General features: G+C 44.8%; 1 protein-coding gene across 4 annotated transcripts in view; it reads right to left on the bottom strand.

The window, feature by feature from the left end:
- Positions 1 to 14,876, bottom strand: part of DIP2B (disco interacting protein 2 homolog B) — a 66,347-nt gene extending 51,471 nt beyond the window's left edge. The window contains exon 1 of one of the 4 annotated variants that reach the window (XM_030510674.1): positions 14,655 to 14,876. In XM_030510674.1, coding sequence (XP_030366534.1) covers positions 14,655 to 14,742 — 88 coding nt within the window. In that variant the 5' untranslated portion in view covers positions 14,743 to 14,876. Of the gene's footprint in view, positions 1 to 3,492; positions 3,518 to 14,654 lie in introns of those variants that run through there. The other 3 variants (XM_030510676.1, XM_030510680.1, XM_030510679.1) reach the window with 3 other exon arrangements.
- Between the last annotated feature and the right edge of the window lie 955 nt (positions 14,877 to 15,831).

The raw sequence follows: 15,831 nt of genomic DNA, 5'->3' as shown, positions 1-15,831 counted from the left end.
CAGTCACTTAACAGAGAACTCTCCCCATTGCCTCCAATGTAAGGATGTTTGGTTGGTCAGGTCTTAATAGCAACCTGGAATGACTTGCCAGAAGCTCCGAAAAATCTTTTAATTGACCGATGACATCCATTAATTTTAATGAGAGTGAGATCATATTTTCATTTTTCATTCTGCAATACAGTTAAAGCAAAGGTGACTGTGCAGCTTCTCTCAGCAACAGCCAATCTCCCTCCAAGGTGTAAGCAGAATTACTCCAAATAACAAACTAATCTTTATTGCTTTATTTCTCATTAGCGCTTAATTCTAACAGTATTAGCCTGTTTTTATTACTATGTAAAAAAAACCATGCAAACCCTCCAACTTACTCACTGGAAAGAAGCCTGAAGTGCTGATTTCTCTCTGGGCATAGACAGAGCAAAATTTAAGATTATACAACACTAAAACATCTAGAAAGACAAAACTTAACAGGAGCATCACTTGAAGAAGCAAGCTCAGAATGGCAGAGGGTGTTATGTTAGACTTAAAGAGGGGACACAGAGGTCTCTGATTCCACATCACGCCTGTTGTAATAAAACATGATGAAGCCACACGATTGCAGGTGCACAGGGCAACTGCAGACGTTTGCAAAGCTGGTGCTTCAGCCCCACACCATGACCTTGGCAAAGTTATCCCATGTCCGTGGCCTAATTCCACCTCTGTTTTGGCTGGGAAGGGAGGCAGGCGCTTTCCAGCCCTCTCCCTTTAGCTCAGTAGCTGCAGGAGTCCCATCTCTTCTAAAACCTGGAAATCCTACAGAACACTGTTGTCTGCCCATCCCAAGAGCATCCTAATTGTAGTCTTGCTCCTCTGGCTTACGATCCACTCCAGTATCTGTGCTCTCTGCTCCAGCACGATTCATCACCCCTCTTCAGTCTATTCTGCATCATTCTAGGCACTAGTTTATGTCCTCCTTGGTCACACAGTCTTAGGTTAATAGGAGATTCTCCACCACAGCACGTGCCAACTTGCACAGCTCACCACCGAAGAGGTGAGAACTTCACGCTCCCTTTCGTTTCTGCTAGAAACGAAATAGATGACAAGATAAAAAGTAGTTGTATATGAACCATCTGTTACTATGCCTAATGGAGCCATAATCACTAGGTATCAACCATTTCAAAGAACACTATAATATTTATAAAACCAGTGTGCCAATGTAATTATTAACAGGGAGATGCTTGTATCTTTTTGATAAAATGTTATATTCACAGCACGCTCTGCTTTCACCTACAGCTATAATGGCCTTTTTATAGCAATCTGAAGTGCCACAGACAGGGCTACACAATTTAATGGGATGGAGTGGAGCAGGACCTGTTGACAGCAATAATTTCAGACAATTTATTCTGCCAAGAAAGAGAAACTAAACGGTTCTAGTCCAAATAGAAAGCTTGCAATTAGCAAAAGCTCTGGGAAAGGAGGAGTGTAGACATCAGGCACTAGTTTGGACTGCTGCCCTCCGATTTGTTCAGGAAGACTTGTATGCTGACTCCATATGGTTCATATAAGCAGAATTTGTGGCATGCAATGTAACAGTCTCTTAAGAGAAATGATGACGTTTGGGAAATAAAGCAACCACTTCTCTTCATTTCCCCTTGTACAATAGGATCATTTCAGTCTTCTGAAGCATGATACCTGTATCAAATTTGCTGTGCACAGACAAGATTGAATATTTAAAAGCTCTAAAAGAAGGAAAAACCCCAACCTAGTCCCGAAATGCAGCCTGCCAAAGTCAAGCACTCAACTACACAGACAGTACTATGTCTGTAGGTTATGAGCTATAAATCACTCCAAAATCTTTACATGCAGACAGAAGGGAACTGGCAGAGCAGCTCAGATCTGACAGTGCCCACTTCTAATTTGCTTCATTGCACTGGTTTAAAATTGACAATTATTTTGCTAGTTGTGTTTGTGTCTCCTTTTTATTTCAGCACACAGCAAGCTGAGGAGGAGGAATTCATCCTATGGAGAAACCAGTCATCCCAGAGGCAGACACCTTTCCCAGAGGTAAGGCAGCAGAGCCTGACCACTAGAGACATTTGCTTCCTTGTGAACAGCATGAAGTCACATACGGGCTCGGAGCAGTTCAATAAGAGACCGGTTTTGCCAGTGTTCTTGCACAGAAGATACTTTCCTCATGGTTTCGTTTCAACAGATGGGTTAAGTGCTATAGCGACAGACCTAAGGAATGAAAACCCTGTGAATTCAGCACAAGATCTCAGCGTTCAAACACAACAACCAGGACCTAAAGAGCTAATGTAGACTGACATGCAAAAGTGTGCAATCATTTCCATGCGGCTGCCTTCATCTTCTTTACATATGAGGCCAAGAAAGCCCCTGGGGCTGTACTAGTGCCTAAATGGGCGCAGGTTTCCTTTAGTCTCTAACAAAGGCTTTAAGCAATTGGCAAGCTGCCCTAGCCTAGCTGCCTTCTTCCTTTTCATATGTGCCTCCATCCCCAGATAACGCAGCGCAGCTTTGAATGTGCACCCTGCACAATCAGAGCTGAAGGATAGCACAGGAAACCCAAGTCAGCTTTTCCCCTCCATGAGGTAACTCCCTGGAACAACCAGCACAGTCTTTTTCGTTTACGTATCTAACAGTATGTAACACTTAAACAGCAGACAATATGTTCAAAGCTCAAACATTAACTGGTTTAGTGAGTTAAGAGGAGAGATGCAGCCTGCAATTGCTTGGGGCAGAATGTGCTGAAGGAGCAGAAAGCTACCTTTCAACTAGGAATCTATGAAACAGCTTCAAACAATCCATCTAAAAGGGGGAAACCATCCAACAACTGCCAGCTTGCTCCAAAGTGACAAGAACTCTTGGAGACCTTTTGTCACGTTTCACCCACAGAAAATTTAAGCTATTCTTCAGTAGCTATTCTTGATAGCAGAATGACAAGAGAACCAGCTCTTCCATCTCCCGCATCTCTCTGCTTTGCTAGTTCCTTTCATTCTTCCTTTCTTGGACTGTTTACAGGGTATCCTCTCCTGATGTCAAGTATTCCCCAGCAATACTGTTCATTTTATTAAGCCTGTCAGCTCCTCAATCCAGACCCCAAGAGCAGCTGAACCGGCACAACCCAAAGGTGGTCACTTTGCATGGCAGAGCAACAGAAGATAGCAAACATGCTCTAGGCTGTACTGTTGCCAGATCTTCCCAAAGCTGAAGCCAAATTCAATTCTAATAGAAGACTCTTTACTCCTTCCCCAGTTCTCCATGCCAAGTCTTTCCTTTTATCCTTCTGTCCAGATAGTTGTGTCTCTGCTGGAAGAGGAGAGTGCCTGCAGTGCTGTACAACACCTCTGTGTCTTTCACACCATTTCATTGTTCACAGGAAGGTGTTCTGTAACTTCAAACAAGAGAACATAAATAGTAATTATTTTCCTAAGAGAAGGGGCCAAGTTATGGTACCCTGTGTGACATGGAGAACTCCGTCACCATCATTTACCTTACTTCGCATCCCCCCTCTCCTGTTGCTTTGCTGAATCCACTTAAATCTCTAGAATGTGAAAAAAAGGAAGTGTCACCTTTGCTACAGCCTCCATGTAGATGAGAGTGAACCTCCATAAATCAGCCCCTGAAGAGCTGCCAGTACACGAACCTTTATTTCTATTTGGCTTTCTCCATCAGGTTCAACACAAGAAATTGCCTTCACATCCCAGGGAACTGAAGGGGTTGAACATCATGAGCTGTCACACTGCAACACTTTTAAACCAAGAAGGATTACTGCAGGTAAGCTGCGTAAGACAAATCTCTACAACTCTTTTAAGCCAGAGGATCACATTTCAGAGGCCACATACAAAGCCCAAAGGAGAGCAGTCAGTACAAAAGAACAATGCAAAGCAAATGGGAAGTGTTTGGATGAGAACCAAAAAACAAACCCTAACCTCTGTTAAAAAGCCCTTGGAATTAGTGACAGCCACACTCAACAGAGGTGACTTCAGTCCCCCTTTACAGGAGCTACAACAGAAGAATTAGAATCAGAGGGAGGAAAGAGAAAGGTCCAAATTTTCTTCTTTAAGTCTCGTCTGAAAAATAGCTTCATTCAGATTTATTAAAAATCAGCTTATCCACCACGAAAGAGGGAAGAAAGAGACACATGCTGTTAGGCAAGTAATTACCTAGCAAGACACATGCCAGTAATCATAATACATCAAGTGTGATTTTGATAGATCCAAATGCTTTTCTTTCTGGCTTCCATGCTATAACCAGACTCTACTAAAAGTGTTTTACTAAAGCTCTGTACAATGAACAACGTTCTGATACACAAAAGCCAAAGGGTCATTACATCTTCCTGTTTGCTGCTCTAGCCAGGCACTTTTTAAAGGCCCACTGCAAAAGGAATTGCCTTGAAAACCTTCCAAGGAAACACTAACTCCAGGGGTTTGTATTTTTGTGTGATTTGGGGGAAAGATGAGAGCAAATTAACTATGCTCCAGCACAGGCATCCGTGCCCCTGGTCAAAACTACTAAAGCAACATTCCTAAGTCTTAGATACTAACGATGAGTGGCCCTACACAATTTTTACATGCTGCAATTTTAAAACAGGACTTAACAAGTAAAGTATATCAAACAGAGGAATAACTAAACAGAACAGCAATGTTTGCTCAAGGTTTCTAGGTGTGGCTGCAGCCAAGACATAATGGGATTATTTATATCTGACTCATTTGCTTTGTCTTCATCCAGGATTTTCCCTCTTTGGGACTCAATCACTGACTTTTTTCTGCACCATAAGACTGCTTAAATTCAGGATATTTCAAGAAACACTTGGGAATTTAAAGCAGAGAGGAGGAATTCCACAAATCCAGTTGGTTTAGATTGCGTTCAACCAAAACTTACTATCACCATCACAGCTAAACATGAGATTACCTTAACATGTAAAAGAACATGCAAACTCCCAGCACATTGCACAGACTCCGTCTGGGAGTTATCAAACTGCATATGTCAAAGCTCTTCCTTTGTAAGTGATAATGGACCCTCCTCTATGGAGCAGATGATCTGACGCGCACCAGCTCTGCTGCTGGTTGTGTGACGGAGCAGCTCGGCTCACCTCTGTGCACCTCAGCTTCCTGCCCGGGAACTGCAAACAACACCACTTCCCCCTTTTCACTGGAGCAACTTCCAATCAAAACCGCCTCAGCACGGAGGCTTTCACTCCAGTTACAATAAGAATTGTTCTTTTTTTTAATCCCTAAGGGATCACTTAAAGTTTCTGCCCTAAGAATAACACAGGTCTTGGCCTCAAAAGAACATTTACATGAGGACTTTACTATTACGAGATCTACTTTTGGCTGACACAAGACAGGCTTCAGCGTGGTTTTTTTCAGGATTTTTTTCAGGACTGCCACCAAGTTTAGAGCTGTATCAAAATCATTTATAATTTGATTACCTACAAATGCCTTCACTGCTCATGAACTGAAGTAAATGGGTCAGTATTTAAGAAACAGCTTATATAAGAATATAATTACTATATAAGAAAAGCTTATATTCCTAATAGTTCAATCAGTTGACCTCTCTAGCTTGCCAAAGCTCATAGCTTTACACAGAGCTGAGGTGCCTGTGCTCTCCAAGATGGGAAGAATAAGGTGCTAAGAGGTGAGAGCACCTTGAGCCAACACCGCTGGCAACGGCTTTGTTATGAAACCAGGGCTGCAGTTCTCAAGGACACACCACAGGAACATACATGCTTCTCTCCAGCTTAGAGCCATGGTACAAGTCAGCTGAAGCCAGCTTTTCAGCAACACCCTTCTCCTTTTCCCAGACACAAACAGCACGGCAAGAAGCCCTGCATTTAGCCAACCAAATACCATCAGTACTCTGCTAGAACCACCCCTATGGGACACGGAACCACCTTCTTTTATTTAATGCCAGAAATGGAGCACTTTGAATAGGCATTTTCTGTTTATAGTCAGTTAAGGGGAAAAAAGAAAATAAACTAAAAAGACAGCCTAGTTTAATAAGCTGCAGCTCTGTTTATTCCTCTCCCAGAACCACTGAGGCTCAAGCACCTTTTATCTCCAGCTCGCATCACCTGACTCTGCTCTCCATCGCAGGGAGAATAATCACAGCCTGGAATTTGCTATGTCACCTCCCAGCTCTTCGGAGCAACTCTCCTTCTCCTCACCACAGTGACAATGCACGTTGTGAGCAGGAATGTCAGCTGCTGCTATGCAGCACAAACCCACACTTGCCTCACAGCTTGTCCTCCTGACAGCAAGGCAGAGGGGGACCTTCTCCAACTGTTTGTTCCCTTTGCTCATACCTCTTTCTAGACAGTAAGCACAAAACTTCAAAGCCTCTTTCCCCTCCTCAGGCTTTCTTTTGGCTGGTCAGCTTATCTCTGTGATTATTGTTTCCAGAGAGGCACACAAAGCTTCCACAGTGGGTAATTACAGTGGAAGGTGATGATGAAGAGCCAACCACCAGGCAAAGCAAACAGTCTTTATCAGGCCACCCCTATTGACATACACGACTTGCTGCTGTTGCCAGTGCAAGTTGCAGCATTTCCAGAAAAGGTGCTTCAGCTTGAGATGCTTCTCCATGTCAAAGATTAATCAGCACTCTAAATGAAGACTTGATGCATTAAAGGTACAGGTGGGACAGGAGGCAACACGAAACCTTCTTTAACACATCCTCATCTGACTACCCTTTCTGGAAGGGTGGCTGTGCAACTAGGGAATGAAATCACACTTAGGGACAGGACCTGAAGCCACCCACACTTTTCAGCTCTCAATCTGGTGCTTTATCTGCTGCATCATTCCCACTTTAGGTCAATTTAGGGCCAAGCAAATGCCCCATCATAAGTTAGTTTGTTTGGATGCTCCAAACAGCACTTCTGAAGTCTCTCATGGCTCGCGTGGTGCCCTTCATGGTCACCCCTTCCCACTCCCAGCAGCACAGCCCAACAGCCCACAGTCCATCCTTGCAGCAACTGCAGCAATGGCTCATATGGAAAATCAGGAATGGGAAAATACTTATTCTTAGCTTCCTGTAATGGAATTCAGCAGCTCGGAAGGAGGAGCTGGAAGCATCACATGATGATCAGTTCCCAACAGAACAGAGGGCTTTGTCTGCACTAGGGAGATGCATGTGGCTGCAGTGACAGCGGTGTCGTCCCTCAGTGCAGGGGAGCTGTGTCAGGAGAGGCAGGGATAAAGCTGGACATCCTCCAGCTAATTACCTGTGCTTCCAGAGAAATTCATTATAAACTTGTTTTAAAGGAACACCAATGTTGCTATTCCTAAATAAGTTTTCTTAATGCAGAGTAAGCTAACATCTAGAAGTACGCCAACTCCTCTTCTTTGCAATTCACATTTTATTCCCAATAAAAAGATGGTTTAGTTTTAAAACTCCTCTAGGACTAAGGTAAGAGGAACAATACCCCTCTTGAGAAGGAAAGACAGGAAAAACATCCCAAACAATTCTTTTCCACTGCTGCACTTTAGACCTGATGTTTGACATTAGTCCTGATCCCAGAGGCAAAATGGGAGTGCTTTATTCACTAAGTCAACCAGCTCCCACGGCTATAGCCATCCTAAATGGAATGCATTATTCCTGCATTAAAACATATGTTTTTCAAGGCAGCTAGCCATGAGAGAGATTACAGAAGACCTAATTTTATCAGGCAGGGATACAATTCTCCTGGTTGTTTTTGCTCCCTAGGGACATGGAGCTGGTGAAAGCAGGTTGCCTGACTGCTGGGGAACAATTCTGAGAGGCTCAGTTGCTGATCACTGAGGCAGTAACTCACATCCTGGGTTCACAAAATGTATTAATGTATGCCCTGTAGGCTCTGTGGGCTCCCATCCCCATGGAATTCAAAGTCCAGAAGACCTGGTTTGGATCAGCAATTCTCAAGTCAACATGAACTAGAAAAAGTTTATGTTGGCAGAGAAGTGCTAAAACTTTAAGCAAGGTTTTTTTTTTTTTTACTCTTTTAATCTTTAAGTTACTTAAAACTTAAGTTTTAAGCTTACCTTACACTAAATAAAACAAGGCGCTTGCTCACAAGAGCAGCAAGGAAAGTTAAGTCACTATTACACTGCCTCTTTTTGGTATAAAGATAATCTCTGCTGCCTGTGTTTATTCTAAGCAGCGTTTCAGAAACTCTCAGCTTTGAAGTTGGAAAAAAAACGCAAGTTGATAGAAATAAGCATTTTACTGAAAAAACCATCCAAGGCAGGAGGAACAACCCAGCACTGGCAAACATTATTCTGAATGAGAAATCCAGGTGTGAGGTTTTTCCCAAAACTTTTCATCAAAATGTAATGGGAAAACTGGTGGAGCAGATGGAATGCTGCTGCCTGCAGAGCATCCGTTAGCTATAAATCGCTGTTTCCTCACACATGGTGCAAATGTAAGAGTCTTCCATTCTAATTAATAGAACGAGACATCCTGGCCTGGAGACTCTTCCCTGATTCTATAAGCTCCAAGAAAGATTTTGGATTGGATCACCCTCAACAGAGAAATGCTTCAGTTCTTCTCTCTATTAAACCATGTCCAAAAAGCAACTGAGCAACTCACTGAGAGGTTCAGGAAATGCTTTTATAAAAGAGACACACAGTTTAATGAAAACCATTTTAAGAAGTTATCTGAACATGGTATTTGAAACACATGAAAACAGGATACTATTCAGCTTCTGCCTGCACCTCTGGGACTTGTCACCATTAGTTCACTCTCTGGCTTCTGAAACTTGCCACTGAATAAACATGATAAACGCAATGAATAGAAAACTTCATGACAGAAACTAATCAGATAGAGGGAATCAGGAAGGAACCCATCACCCCTTCCACAACATTACCCGTGAACTAGAAACATGAGGGGTCCTCCCATGAACACTTTCTGTGGAGCTCCAAGTATTATCTAGTTGGATGCGTGTTTGAAAGAGCAGCAATCTGGCTCCATGCAGTTATGCCAACATCCATCACATTTACTACTGAATATTTCATGCTACAGAATTTAAAATAGAAAACTGAAGATCAGTTATCTAGGACACCACAAAAAGCAGCTTTAGCGCAGATGTGTCAGGCTAACAGGTCTGATTAACATTTCCAGCCTAAGTATCCAGCTGAAACGGCAAATACCACCCACAGAAGTACTAAAAATCATAAAAGACAAACCTGGCATCATTGCTACCAGATGTCCCCTCCACCCAGCGGAGGGAAACTGGTTCTAACTCCAGCAAAGCTTCAGAGAAGCAATCAGGGAGGAGGTGGAGGACTCTCTTTAAAGCCTCTAATTTTCTCCTCTCCCCAAGGCAAAGGGTCAGCTTTTAAAAACAGCCCCAAACTTGCTCCTCGTTTCCTAAGTATATAAGGGACAACACAAAACCATGTACATTCTTTTAACTCTCCTGGTTGTTCTTTATTATACCAGCCTGGATGCTCCAAAACTTTTCCTTTTCTTTATGTTCATGTGCTTTAGTCTTGTACCAACAGTAAAATCTACTCCCACTCAGAGTAGCCAAAATATTTCTCTCAGTATTTGTGTTGAACTCCCTCTCTCTGAGCCATTAATCATTTAAATCATTCTGCTTTGACCATCTGCATAGTAGAAATCTGTGATCATCTTACGGGCCTTGTTTGATGCACTGGTGACAGATTTGTTCCTCTTGATCACGACTTGAGCTGTATTTCCTTTTCCTGTTGCACGGCACCCATGTGCTACCATGCTTGCAGCACTTTTTCCTAGGTTTTAAGGCTAGGAAAATACAGTATCATCTGAAGTGAAGGCTCTTATCAGGACCTTTGTCAAGCTGAACAAGGCAGGAATGATCACCTCTGAATTTGCGTACATAGCTCCCTGTGACATGCTCCAAAAGGGGTTTTATGCATTTCAAAGCACAGCTTCAGAACTGCACCTTTGTTGGCTGCACACAGAAAGACCGTGTGGAAGCCATACACAGATTTCTCAGCAGATTTGGTACCCATCAGCTGTCAGTCCTGCCAGTAAATTAAAGCAGCAACATAAAAGCTTTCCCATTATTAGTTTTGCCTAATGCAAGACTTGTGGGTGAGATGCTGCATAAATGCACAGAAGCCACCTGTAAGTCCTGCTAGTTACAAGATGATCAGATCCAACTGGCTTATGTTTATAAGCTCTTCTTCAACCTTTTCCTTGCTGTAGCCACAGTTCCCCTCTGAATGGTGGGGAAGAAACTGAAGTGAAACCTTTCTGCTCACTCAGCAAAATCCAGAGCCAGTCCTTACTCGGACAATTACTTCCTTTGACTCTTCTCTAATCTATTTAAATTCTGTGCTGCAGCTCCTTAATCTGTAAGAAAGATCCTCACCTACTTTGATAGGCGCCTGGCAAGGAAAGAATGAAAACTGAAACGCACAATTTCTGAAAGAACAGAGAAATACCACGATTCCATAGGAAATTTTCAAGCCAAACAAAATAAAGACTCTACCCACTTGCTTGAGTCAACATGTTTTCTTCCAGTAAGGTTCTATCCTATTTGGCTGGCCTTCAGGCCTGGGTTTCAACTGTTTTGCTGATACTACTTTTTCCACACATGCCACCATCCTTGCTCTTTCTTCAGCCTCTGAAAATCCTAATACAAAGCTTTCCTCTGCAGACAGAGCCTCAGTTAAGAGACAAGAGGCTTTAAAAGGAACAAACACAGGTGCATGAAGCCATTCACAGAAACACCCCCATGAAATCACAAACCAGACAGCCCAATATGTTTAACTAGAAAAGTAAACAGAAACCAGCTCCTTCTGCACATGAGGCAAGAGCACTGATATGATAACCCTGTCACATAACCCAGAAGCCACTGAAATGATGTTCAAGGCCTGAACTGCTAACAGAGGAATTCCTCTTTATAACTAGGTAGAGCTTTCCCCACCCCTTACCTCATACTTTCATAGATATCACAACCTGAAGTTCACTCCACAAACATCCCTTCACTAGTTAAAAACAGCAGACAAGATAAACTGTAGTCAAACAAAAACCAGCAGCTAAGTAAGCCCTTTATGAGTGTGCTTAACCCTCTCAGAGACAAGCTGGCCTGGGAGACATGTCCTACTTCCAAAGCAAAGCTCTCAGCACCCCACCATCGATGTTGCACCAAGAGAATAAACTTTGCCACACCAGCAGCACAGCAGTCTCATAACGTGCACTAAAACAAACGCAGTGAACGTGCTTAATTACAGCCTTTGAATCTGGCTATTCCAGAGTTTCTCAGCTCCATTAACATAGTTGTGATGAGGTTAACGTGAGAGGAGCTGCCTGAAAAAAAACAAAGTCTAAGAGCACCTAAAGATCCCCATGCTGGGTGCTGGGGTGCTTTAATAGCAGTACTTACAGCTGAATACAGGACAAAGAGAGACATTTACCTTGTTCTGTGAACTCCTCAGCACACACTGCAAACGCTTTACGAAATGCATCACATTGTGGACACAAAGTCACCTTGACACACAGCTGCAGCTCAACCCCAAAGGCACAGAACCGAGCTCCCATACTTACAGAAATGTAAAACTGGGGGGGAAAGTCTTTAAAGTTAATATCCCTGGCAGTTTTGTTCATGAAAAAGCAGATGCAAATACAAAGACAGCCCTTCCCATCATTAGTGATGCAGAATGTGGGTGTTACTGACAGATGAAGAAAAGCATTAGAAAGAAGAAAAAACACAAGTGAGAAAAGAGGGAAAACCTGAGTAATGAGCAGGTTCCAGGTTTCACACAGCTCCATGACCCAATTCACTGCTTAGATTCAGTTCTGGTTCTTTTAACATTTTTACTTAGAGGCTTACAACAACACTGATCCCTTCCATAAGGGAATGGGACATCTCCATAAAGTGCACTGTGTAAGATTTGGGTATAATGTACTTCCCATTAATAGAAGACAATTGGAATTCTTATCTATGCTTAGAAATAACTGAGTTAGGCTCAAACCAGTCACTGAGGCCAAATAAAGACACACAATAAAAGACTAAAATAAAGTAATGCAGTTTCTGTTGACTAATAAACAGTTACCATTTCCTGAAACACATTCCACTATTCTACTCAGACATTTTACATGTACTCAGGAACGGAACAACTGTTCCTTCCATGCTGACCACAAAGCTCAGTAAGGAATAATCCAAGAATGGCAGAGGTATAATTTGTCCTGCTGCTCTTGTCCGCACAGATTGCTCCTGAAGAAAGTCTCATCACTGCAAACTACAATTCCTATTTTCAGCACACATTAAACTAATCCTGCTCCACTTTGCATCCTACTTGCTGACACAGCAACTTTCCCAAGCAGAACGCCAGATAACATTTTAATACTAAATTTCCCCTATATTGTTAGAAATTCTCTACACCGTGGTGGTGAGTGGTAACACAGCCCTGCACGGCAAAACTCACTGCTGGGATCAGCGCACAACTTGTCTATGCTCTTAGCCTGCAGCCTTCTGCATCTGAAGGCATCTTCCAAACACTATCCCTACCACACGATCATACATCAAGGACAGAGCACTTCCCCAGATCCTGCTGACAGGACCCCAGACTACCTGTATGAACTCCCTGCAGCTGCAGTTCCTCTCCTGTTCCAAAAGCAAGGTGTTCTCACCCAGAAAACCTGACAGAAACATTTACATAGTAAACAGTTAAACCTAGAGACAAATAAAGCTGCAATGAGGGGGTGGGGAAAAAAGGATCAAGTGTTCTTATCTGAGCAACAACTAAGCAGTTAAACGTGAGGCATTACTGCTGTTTTTAATGAAACGCTTCTATTCAACGTTGTTTACTGTGAACAGTCCATGGTTCTAGTCAGTGGAACAATGAACACATACGCCTTCAAATCTGGAAGCTTAAGCCTCAAACTAGGGCGTATGTTTCAAGAACTATACAATGACATTCCCTCACTGACTCACTCGGCTCCTTTACAGGTCAGACCTCAGTTATGTCAGCAACAAGATACGACGAAATATGTTTCCAAGAGGTTGGGGCCAGAGTCACACAAAATTCTTTGTACTCTTGGGGGGTTTTTTGATAGAAAAAGTGATCTGCACAAACAAATCCATAATATGCATATTAAGAAATGTGAGTATTAAATCCACAAAGGGGCAGTACATTAAATATTCAGAGAATTACTTACAGAACACAGAAAACTTCACTATATAGCACTGAAGTTAAAGCTATTTGAGAAGCTTGTTAAAGATCAGCACGATATCACAGTTATTCTAGCAAAAAGATTTATTTTTGGTATAAAGTTTACAGGACTATATGACAGGGTCAAACTATAACGGGCCTTCAGTATCACAAGTTTCATAAAATCCAAGAAAATGCTTAAAACCATCAGCAAATACTAAAGAACATCCAAAAAATTACTTCATATTACATTCTGAGCAGCGCGAATGTTCTTCAGTTCTTTGTCATCATGGAGTACCCAAAATCAACCACCAGATAACATTATCACTTTAGTTAAATGTTTACAGAAAGCATATCTGAAAAACATCTGACAAAGAAAAAAAAAAGGAAAATAAAAGCTAACATTAAAAGTTTGACTACAAACAAGTTGTGTTAAGAAAGCACTACCAAGGCCTTTTCATCCAGCCAAATCCAAGCTCCAGACACCAATGTGGGCAGTGGGGGGCTGCCAGCACCCAGCTCAGGGAATGAATTCCCAATATTGGCTTGAAAATAGTCAATAGTCTCTGTACACACTGCAAGTGCTGGGACAAAGTGACAGAGTAAAGAAAGACGTTACCATGACTTCATTCTTCCTAAGTTTTATTACTGAGAGATTATTGCAAGCAGGCAGCAAGCTCTCCCAAGAAGCCACCGATTATGGCATCAAGCTCCATGCCCTGATGGAGGGAGGCAAATTAAAGATATGCAAAACAGAGCTACCTGCTCTGCAACCTTCACCCTCTACCTCAGATTCATCCCTTGCCCTCCGGCTCCGCAAGGGAAGCTTATAAAAAAAGCGATATTGAGAACAGCAGTTTAAGCACTGAGAAACAAAGACATACCCATGCAAAAAAGGAAACAACAAAAAAACCCCAACCAAACACGCATGCTCTGTCCCGATTATGGCCACGCAAAAGAACTTATGCAGAAAGTGGAAAGAGCACCGGGTATGTCTTCATCATGTATCCCAAGTTCCTTCGTCTTCCCCACCCCAGGACCACCGGCTGTCCCCAGAGTCTCTCCCTCCCGCTGCACGTTCTTAAGCTCACAAACTATAGAAAAGAGGCCACAAGAAATAAAACCCTCCCGAGGCGGGTCACCCCCGCCGAGCACAGGGTCCCCCCCGGGGGACCCACACACACCGAGCGTCCAACATTCGATTCCCCCCAGCCCCAGCCCGCTGGCAGGGCCCTTCCGTCCCCGCACCGCCGGCCGCACACGGGCCCCGGAGCCCCATTCCCGGCCCCCCCATTCCCGGCCTCCTCACACGAAGCCGCCCCCAAGCCCCTCACACACACTCGGCCCCCTCACACACTCCGACCCTCGTCCCGGGCCTCCTCTCCCACAAGCCGACCTCAAGCCTCACCCCCTCCCGCCGCCCCTCGGCCCCCTCACACAGAGGCTCCCCCCGCCCGTGCCGCGGGAGACAGTGGGCGGCTGGGCCGGCACCCTGAGGCCAGGGCAGGGCAGGGCGGGCGCGAATCCGGCGCTTCTCACCTTCGGAGAGCTCCAGCTCCAGCTCGGCCAGCTGCTCGCGGACCTCGCGGGGCAGCGAGGAGACCCCCGCAGCCGCCGGCTCGGCCATGGCGGGCGGAGGGGACGAGGGGGAAAGGCAGGTCCCAGGCGCCGGCTCGGCTCCGGCTCAGCGCCGGGGGCTCCGGACCGCGGGCACAGCGGGAGCGGCCACCACCTCCGCCATGCTGAGCCCCAGCGTCACGTGACGGGGCGGCGCGCCCGCCGCGCCTCAGCCTCGCCTCAGCGCCGGGCGCCCCCCCGCGGCCCGGCCCCTCGCCGCAGCTCCCGAACCGACCGGAGCCGCTCCCGGCGGTCGCGATCCGCCTCCCCCGGCCTTAGGGAGCGCTCCCGGGCGGGCCGAGAGCAGCGCGGCCGCGGCCCCCCCCACGCTCCCCTCAGCGTAGGCCGCCGCTTCTCGCGCTCCGCATCCCCTCAGGTGCCCCCGAGGGACGGGACGGCGCCTGCGCCCCCTGCCGGGCCGCCTCGCCCGCGGTCCGCCCAGCTCGTCCCGCTCCTTCGGGGAGGAAAAGCTGCCGCGGCCCCTCACAGGCACCGCCACAGCCCCCGGGAACGAGCGTCGAGCAACAACCGCAGCAGCGTTTTGTGTCTGCCCTGTCTAAGAAGAAAGTTTACCTCAGACTCGGCTTCTCAGAGGCAGATCCCCGTGAAGGCTCCCGGAGCACAGCAGGGTTATGCACCATCTCACATCACCCCCATTTATGGCTCCCCGACGTATTATACAACATTAAACTGCCTGCCCAGGCACCCACATGTCCTTTAGAAGGGACAATGTGGGGATAAACCCCCAAAGTTTGGTCCCCGCTTTGCTAAAGTGCCTGCACCCTCGACAAGGACAAGCTGAGGTAACCAGAGGAAAACCCAGTTCAACATGAGCACAGCAAAACACATGGAATTAAAAGACTGCGGTTGGGGTTTTGGTTTTTTGGTGTGTGTTTTTTCTTTTTTTTTTTTTTTTTTTTCTTTTAAATCGGCTTTATTTTTCTAACTGTTATTTCAATTTCCCATAGCACCTTGGCAATGTCAAAAACAAATACAAATACATGTATTATCATTTGAACATTTAAAGCATGAACCTACTTTACACAAATTTTGTTTTGGACAGGTTTGACAACAGGAAGATACCAGAACAGACAAAGTA

This window comes from Strigops habroptila, chromosome 23, assembly GCF_004027225.2.
Source record: "Strigops habroptila isolate Jane chromosome 23, bStrHab1.2.pri, whole genome shotgun sequence".
Lineage (NCBI taxonomy): Eukaryota > Metazoa > Chordata > Aves > Psittaciformes > Psittacidae > Strigops > Strigops habroptila.
Note: the sequence above shows the minus strand (reverse complement) of the source record. Positions and strands in the feature narration are given on the sequence as shown.